At 40.9% G+C, this 9332-nt stretch overlaps 1 protein-coding gene across 1 annotated transcript; it reads left to right on the top strand.

Annotated features, from left to right (window-relative positions):
• Nucleotides 1-2520: 2520 nt before the first annotated feature.
• Nucleotides 2521-8010, top strand: LOC307253935 (scavenger receptor cysteine-rich domain-containing group B protein-like; the record flags this gene model as incomplete). Its single annotated transcript, XM_080032158.1, has 3 exons — nt 2521-2562; nt 6267-6612; nt 7787-8010. Coding segments are annotated over 3 exons (612 nt in total), but the record flags the coding sequence as incomplete, so codon positions are not given.
• Between the last annotated feature and the right edge of the window lie 1322 nt (nt 8011-9332).

Below are 9332 nucleotides of genomic sequence, written 5' to 3'. Positions count from 1 at the left end.
CTAACTTCACACATGCTCCTCTGGGTACAGCCAGTTGCGAGTTGGTCACCTTCTGTGGAAGACACAATAATGTTAAACTGGACATCAGTCTTAACGGATTTCAGAAACTGGAAATTACAATATGCAGCATGAGGACTCACTCATGCAGCGGTCCTGGATTCCCACATATTCCACTGTCTTCTTACAGACGGTATCATGAACGTCTTCACAGGTGAAAGACTGAAGAGCTCCACCTGCACCAAGAAAAAACTTTTATCCGTCAAATACTGTGGCTCAGGTGGTTAAGCGGGTTGGCCAACGATCTAAGGGTTGGCGGTTCGATCCCCGCCCGGCCACCTGTGTCATGGTTGTTGTGTCCTTGGGCAAGACACTTCACCCACCTTGCCTTGTGTGAATGTGTATGATTGCTGTATGTTTGAGGTGGTGGTCGGAGGGGCCGTTGGCGCTGAATGGCAGCCACGCTTCCGTCAGTCTGCCCCAGGGCAGCTGTGGCTACTCTCGTAGTTTACCACCACCGGTATGACTGTGTGTGAACGAATTGAACCAGGAACCCTGTAAAGCGTCTTTGAGTGCCTAGGCAATAAAGCGCTATATAAAACCTATCAATTATTATTAAATATTGATGGCAAGCTGAACAATTACATATTTTGACTATGAACCCACAGATATACAGTTTAATCACAATGAAGCATTACCTCAACATCTTAAAGACTTTTAATGGGCCCTAAACAGCATTTGGTTTGACTTATAGAGTGAGTAGAGTTACCTGTGCTGGAGAGCATCCAGATGAGAGTGAGAGACAGAATCAGCTTCATCATGATGAGTCAATGAATGCAGATTACAGCTTTTACCGTGGGACAGAGCATTATATAGAGACTGGGGGCCTATCCGAAAACTTTTTTTTGCATAGGAAATTTCCTTTCCTATCGAGATGAACCGGAAGTACTCGGCAGATAGGTGATCCGAATTCCCAAAATGCTTAGGAAAGGCATAGGAAAGGAGCCTCGATTCATCCTTTAACCCTCCTTTAGCATAGGTTACTCCTGACCAACCTATGCTAAAGGAAAGGAGATAGTGGTATCCCATAATCCTTTACGGCGTCAAGATTTAAAGCAACAGGCCACCGCCGGAGTTTACCGACTCTACACGAATACAAACGAGAGGTAAAACAGAAGAGAGGAGAGGAGAAGAGAAGAGAGGAAGATTTAACTCCGCTAAAACAAAATACCCCCCTCCCCTCTCCCCCATTAAGATAATAAAGAACTCATAAAAGACCAACATCATAATAGTTATTTTCGTAGCACATAATTTACACCATAAGAAAAGAAAATACCAACTTCACATTTAATGAAGTTACTGGGGGCAGTTCATTTCAACATCAACATAAGTGTAGCCTCTTTTTATTCCACATGTGAATTGGGATATATGGGAGTGATTCTCACTCGGTTGGCGACAACCTGATTAAAATCAATATGAAAAGAACGCATGGATCAAACGAGCGCTTGTTGTAGTCCATTTTCGGAGAATAGTGTAGTTTCATGCTAGACTCACGTCAGCAATACTCGCCGTCGCGCAATGACGTCGGTTAGGAAAGGTGGAGTCGAATTAATTTGAAACAGCGCTGTCCTTTCCTATGTTCGATAGGAAGCAACTTTCATCCAAGGAAGTTCTGTAGAACGATTCCTTAGTGTGTGCGGATGAGCAGGTTTTTGGTCCAATACAAACAGAGCGATACATTTTCTACATAATTTCCTTGGAGTTTCAAACCCTACACACACTTACCTAGGTTGTCTAGACAACTTTTCGTCTTCAGTTTCTCAGAACACAAGCATCATGCCATGGTTAACATGGAGACACAAGCGGTTATTTAGAGTCATCGATGTCTTTGGGGAAACGCAATCAATTGTTTTGGGACATTTGAGTGACACACACACACACACACACACACACACTGTTAGTTAAAGGTTGACTATGCAACATTTTCTTAAATTAGGGGGCAGGGGGAGGCTGTGCAGGGGTGCGCATGGAGCTTTAACTCTGGGAATGCCAATCCCATGCGTTTCCCCCATTGTTACGTCCCTGTTTGACTAGGGGTAAAGGGACTGTAACTTGAAAACCAGTTAAAAGGGTAAATAAGAGTCAGGTTGTAAAATGATGCATATTTAATTCAAAAAGAACAAAAGTATCAAACTTAACCGGTACAAACGACAGATCAGCAACTTAACAAACTCAAAGCGTAAACTTAACTTTTAGAAAATCACAGTTGAGCAGCAACAGTCCGGCAGCATGGCAGTGAGCAGAGCAGGGGCCCAGACTGAGGCTTACCATGCTGCTTAAATACTGGGCACTGATTACACCAGGTGAGCATGATTAAGTGAGCAGCACACCTGCTCACTTAATCAGTGGCAACCAAAAGGAACACAGAACAAAGAAACACACCCAAAACAGGTACCACAGGTAGACAGACAGACAGACAGGTAAACTCCATCCCATCGCAGACTGACTGCAGACATCGCCGACATGACTCCAGCCTTCTTCATCCTCCTCTGCCTCACGCTCACGGTATTTAAACTTTTCAACTCCTTTGTGATTTTCTCTACTTATGACATCTATTGCAGCATGTCCGTCCTGGGAGAGGGATCCCTTACTCTGTCGACTCTCCCTGAGATTTCTCAATTTTTTTATCCCTATAAAGGGTTTTTATTGGGAGTTTTATCTCAGCCGAGCTAAGGGTCTAAGGGCAAGGTGTCATACTGTATGGAATGTAAAGCCCACTGAGGCAAATGTCTATTTATGATATTGGGCTACACAAATAAAACTGATTTGATTTGATTGACACTTTTAACCCTTATATTTTGTTCAAAACAAAAAAGTGACATCTGTGGTGTGAAGGGTCAATTATGACTTGGCAGAAAATAGTGGCTGTTGAATCTTTTAGGTTGTTAGTGGCTCTGTGGTTCAAATTAGTCTCAATCAAGAATCATCTTTGACTCTGGACACCTCCTCCTCCTTCTGCTATTTTGGGCCAAAGAAAATCCATACACCTTCTTCCTAACATAGGTGTTATCCCCGAGGATTGGGTGCTTGGTCTAATCGTGCCAATATATAAAAAGAAAGGGGATATGGGAGACTTTGATAATTATAGAGGAATCACACTTTTGCGTTGTCTAGGTAAATTATTCATAAATGTTTTTAATAAAAGGCTATGTACATTTTGTGAAGAGAATTCTACCCTGAAGGAAAACCAGGCAGGATTCAGATAGAACTACTCAACTGTTGATCATATTCTTTTACTTAAACAAATTATTGATTTGTACTGCTTTAAAAAGAAAAGTTTATTTTGCTGTTTCATTGATAGGCATTTGATACAGTCTGGAGAAAAGCACTCTGGCATAAGCTCTTAAAAATAGGTATCGAAGATACATTCCTTAATGTAGTTATCAATATGTATAAAAATATAAAATCATGTGTGTATGTTAATGGGGCTAAATCTGAGTTTTTTTGCAAGTTTAACAGGAGTCCTGCAGGGTGAAAACGTATCACCACTGCTGTTTGCCCTCTTCATTAATGACTTAGAGGATTATCTATTACATAAAGTTGTGAGCCCATTACTTTTGATGATGCTGTTTTAGACAATTATATACAACTAATGGTACTGATGTACGCTGAATATACTATAATCATATCCACAACTAAGAGGGTTGCAGAAAGCTATAAATCATATGTGTGACTTTTGTGAGAAATGGAAACTAAAAGTTAATAACGATAAAACTAAAGTTACAGTTTTTGGTTTTAGAAGAGTGGTTACTAGTACACTACAGTTTGTGTGCAACGGTCAGAGTCTAGAGACTGTACATTGTTTCAAATATCTTGGTGTCATCCTGAATTACAATGGCTCATTTAAAATTGCTGTTGAGGAACTGCATAAGCAAGCATTGTGCGCAATGTTTGCTTTACTTAATAAATGTAGAAAACATCAGCTATCTGTAGATGTCACACTGGATCTTTTTGACAAGTTGGTTACTCCAGTTATGTTGTATGCATGGGAAGTGTGGGGGTTTGAAAAACTACTTCTGTTAGAAAAACTACACCTCAAATTCTTAAAGTACATCTTAAAAGTTAAAAGGACAACCTGCAGTCATATGGTGTATGGGGAACTTGGAAGATACCCACTTTGTGTTATAGTTAAAAAAAGAATAAATGGATATTGGGGGAGAATGTTAGAATGTAAATAAAGTAAACTTAGTAAAATAATGTACAATCATCTACACAGCTTGCATAGCAGCGGTGCATATGCTTCACCCTGGGTTTTACAGGTAAAGCAGATACTAGATGACTGCGGGTTGTCCTACATCTGGATCAAACAAAAATGCATCAACATTAACTGGTTGAAATTAAAGGCTGTTACATACTCCGCGAGAAGAAAGAACAAAGTTCTCGGTGACAGAGCTGCGAGAAGAAAATTGTCATTTTCTTCTCCCAGCTCTTGTTTAGCTGTTCTCGCAGCTTGTTCTCGACACATCACCCGGGCCGAACTTTCTTCTCGCAGCTTGTCCGAGAACTATTGTGTGATTGGTCAGTCTGAAGTCAATGAGGAAAGCGAAGTGAAATCAGCTGGTGCTACTGAGTCAATTACTATGGTAACAATGTGCCGCAGTGAGGAGTTCAGCAGTTGAGTTCTCGTGAAGTATGTAATGTCAGACCAGAAAGAACTTCTCGCAGCTCTGTCACCGAGAACTTTGTTCTTTCTTCTTGCGGAGTATGTAACAGCCTTTACTGTTAAACGGAGGTTGAAAGATCAATGTATCCAGAGGTGGCAGAGTGAACTCACAAACATGACTTCTTGTGACACTTATGTTTTATTTAAAAAAGAGTTTAGATTAGAAAAGTATCTCATGTATGGAAAACCAAAAGTCCAGGCAGGCTATCTGTAACTTAAGAACCAACAACAACAGAATACCGAAAGTCACTGTAAGATATAAAGGGAAGCCAGAGAATTTGTAACCTCTGTAATGATAATTTTTTGGTGACGAATTGCATGTCCTGTTTGTGTGCAAGAATATTAACGTTATGTATTATCGAAAAAAGTACTTGCCAAAATATTTTGTGAATTTCCCATCTACACTCAACAAAAATATAAACGCAATACTTTTGTTTTTGCTCCCATTTTTCATGAGATGGACTTAAAGATCTAAAATTCATTCCAGATACACAATTGTACCATTTCTCTCAAACATTGTTCACAAATCTGTCTAAATGTGCACTTCTGCTTTGCTGAGATAATCCATCCCACCTCACAGGTGTGCCACATCAAGATGCTGATCTGACATCATGATTAGTGCACAGGTGTGTCTTAGACTGTCCACAATAAAAGGCCACTCTGAAATGTGCATTTTTTTGCTTTATTGGGGGTCTGGGGACTCAGAACCAGTCAGTATCTGGTGTGACCACCATTTGCCTCATGCAGTGCAACACATCTTCTTCGCATAGAGTTTATCAGATTGTCAATTGTGGCCTGTGGAATGTTGGTCCACTCCTCTTCAATGGCTGTGCGAAGTTGCTGGAGACGGCTTATGGTGGAGAAATGAACATTCAATGCACGAGCAACAGATCTGGTTGACATTCCTGCTGTCAGCATGCCAATTGCACGCTCCCTCAATGCTTGTGGCATCTGTGGCATTTTGCTGTGAGACAAAACTGCACATTTCAGGGTGGCCTTTTATTGTGGACAGTCTAAGGCACACCTGTGCACTAATCATGATGTCAGATCAGCATCTTGATGTGGCACACCTGTGAGGTGGGATGGATTATCTCAGCAAAGCAGAAGTGCTCACTATCACACATTTAGACAGATTTGTGAACAATGTTTGAGAGAAATGGTACAATTGTGTATCTGGAATGAATTTTAGATCTTTAAGTCCATCTCATGAAAAATGGGAGCAAAAACAAAAATTTTGCGTTTATATTTTTGTTGAGTGTATGTTTAAAATAATTTTGCTTTTGAGTTCAGACAAGCCAAAAGTTGTTGGTAATACAGGTGACTAAATATGAAATATGAACTACCATTGTTTAAGTAGTGTTTTTGTCTTTGCCCCTGCCGTGCACCATTGTTTTGTTTTGTTATGATTTGATTTGATTGTTGGGCTCCATGCCATGTGCTGTGGCCGAGGGCCGTGAATAAAAAGAAAAAATGAAAATAAATCTACAGTGAAACTATGTCACTATTAAAACATAATTTTTTTTCTCTTTTGGGTTTCTCCATGTAGGTTGATTCGCAGGATTATGGAACCATACCAACAGGTTCTCCAGTGAGGCTGGTCGGCTCCGGCAGTAGATGCTCTGGCAGAGTGGAAGTCCTCCATAACGGCCAGTGGGGGACAGTGTGTGACGACATCTGGGGGCTGAGTGATGCTGAAGTGGTCTGTCGACAGATTGGCTGTGGCAGGGCTCTGTCAGCTCCACAAAGTGCACATTTTGGACAGGGAAGTGGACCAATCTGGCTAGATGAACTTCAGTGTTCAGGAACTGAGTCATCACTAACAGACTGCAGACATGGGGGACTAGGCACACACAACTGTGGACATCATGAAGACGCTGGTGTTACTTGTGAAGGTAAATGTCTATACATAGGGGAGAGTGGGGTGAAGTGAGCTAAAATGATTTATCAGTCAAATTTACAAATTTCCCATTAATTCAGGATTTTTCCTTTCAATTACTTTTTGTTGAGACCATTTTTTTAAACCAAGTGAAAATGAAGCCTAAGTTTGAACAGTTTAAAGGGATATTCAGGATGTTTTGAAGTGGTTTTATGGGATAATTCGGCATAGTAAGTGTGTTAACTTGTGAAAATGGGAGAGATGTTGCTGTAGCAGAAGTCAGCATTGTACTGTTGCAGAGGGGCCCAGCAGAAAAAGTTTGTCCACCAAATATATGAATGCTTGCCTAAAACCTAAATATCAGTTCAATTTTATGCTAAACTGAGATTGTTTCCACAGCTTTATTTTGACACCAGATAGCCCTTTATTTTTGCCAATAAGCTGCTAGACTCAGAGCTACTGCGGATTACTCAAGAAGAGACAAGAAATCAAAAACGAATATCTGTCTGGCTGCAAACTCAAGCTGTGGGAAAAAATCTCAGTTTAGCTTGCAATTGAACAAAAAGTTAGGTTTTAGGTTAGCATTTATACATGTGGTGAAAAAAAGTTTTTCTTCTGGCCCCCTCTGCAACAGTACAATGCTGACTTCTGCTACAGTAACCTCCCCCCTAAACTCTTTATAATGACTGTGCTGATCAGAATTTTCCATTAGGTAACAGACTAACTGTGTCTAAGTATTCCATTCAACCATACTTAAAAAATTAACTATCCCTTAAAGACCTACTTCACCGGTGGGAATATGAAGGTGTATTGAACTCTGAGATCCTATTTAGTATAAATGTTCAAAACAAATTGAAATTGGTTCATCCTAGCCTGAGAAAAGGCAGAAAGAGTGTTTTATGGTCTCACTGTCTAACCCTACATTTTTCTTACTGTGACATCACGGTAATAAAAATGTAGGGTTAGGATTAACAGGACAGCTGGGCCAAGGGAAGACAGAGGGAAGAAAAACCTCATTCATTATATTATAATAGTGATTTTATAATGATAGAACGCCGGTTCCATATGGGTGAAGTATTGCTTTAAGTACTGTCAAACTGAGGAAATTAATAATTTTGCTTATTACTGGTGAAATCAAAACCTGCTGTTGCAATGTCGGTTGAAAGAGATTTTGCTTTGACTTCAAACAGAAATTGGCTCATCAATTTCTACAACCACACCTGCTCCAACACCAACAACCACACCTGCTCCAACACCACCAGGTTCTCCAGTGAGGCTGGTCGGCTCCAGCAGTAGCTGCTCTGGCAGAGTGGAAGTCTTCCATAACGGCCAGTGGGGGACAGTGTGTGACGACCACTGGGGGCTGAGTGATGCTGAAGTGGTTTGTCGACAGGTCGGCTGTGGCAGGGCTCTGTCAGCTCCAGAAAGAGCACATTTTGGACAGGGAAGTGGACAAATCTGGCTAGATAATCTTCAGTGTTCAGGAAGTGAGTCATCGCTAACAGACTGTAGACATCTGGGACTAGGCACACACAACTGTGGACATAGTGAAGACGCTGGTGTTACTTGTGAAGGTAAATGTCTGTACATAGGGGAGAGTGGGGTGACGTGAGCTAAAATTATTTATCAGTCAAATTTACAAATTTCCCATTAATTCAGGATTTTTCCTATCAATTACTTTTTGTTGAGACCATTTTTTTAAACCAAGTGAAAATGAAGCCTAAGTTTGAACAGTTTAAAGGGATTTTCAGGATGTTTTGAAGTGGTTGTATGGGATACTTCGGCATAGTAAGTGTGTTAACTTGTGAAAATGGGAGAGATGTTGCTGTAGCAGAAGTCAGCATTGTACTGTTGCAGAGGAGGCCAGCCCAAAAAGTTTTCACCAAATATATGAATGCTTGCCTAAAACCTAAATATCAGTTCAATTGTTTCTAAACTGAGATTGTTTCTAGAGCTTTATTTTGACACCAGATAGCCCTTTATTTTTGCCAATCAGCTGCTCGACTCAGAGCTACTGCGGATTACTCTAGAGAAAAGAAAACAAAAACGAATATCTGTCTGGCTGCAAACTCAAGCTGTGGGAAAAAATCTCAGTTTAGCTTGCAATTGAACAGAAAGTTAGGTTTTAGGTTAGCATTTATACATGTGGTGAAAAAACGTTTTTCTTCTGGCCCCCTCTGCAACAGTACAATGCTGACTTCTGCTACAGTAACCTCCCCCCTAAACTCTTTATAATGACTGTGCTGATCACCATCTCCATATGATAACAGACTAACTGTGTCTAAGTACTCCATTCAACCCTACTTCAAAAATTAACTATCCCTTAAGTACTGTCAAACTGAGGAAATTGATAATTTTGCTTATTGCTGTGAAATCAAAACCTGCTGTTGCAATGTCGGTTGAAAGAGATTTTGCTTTGACTTCAAACATAAATTGGCTCATCAGTTTCTACAACCACACCTGCTCCAACACCAACAGGTTCTCCAGTGAGGCTGGTCGGCTCCAGCAGTAGCTGCTCTGGCAGAGTGGAAGTCTTCCATAACCGCCAGTGGGGGACAGTGTGTGACGACCACTGGGGGCTGAGTGATGCTAATGTGGTCTGTCGACAGATTGGCTGTGGCAGGGCTCTGTCAGCTCCACAAAGTGCACATTTTGGACAGGGAAGTGGACCAATCTGGCTAGATGATCTTCAGTGTTCAGGAACTGAGTCATCGCTAACAGACTGTAGACATCTGG

Source organism: Ammodytes marinus (assembly GCF_949987685.1).
Source record: "Ammodytes marinus genome assembly, chromosome: 8".
NCBI classification, from domain to species: domain Eukaryota; kingdom Metazoa; phylum Chordata; class Actinopteri; order Uranoscopiformes; family Ammodytidae; genus Ammodytes; species Ammodytes marinus.
This window is presented reverse-complemented; position numbering and strand designations above follow the sequence as displayed.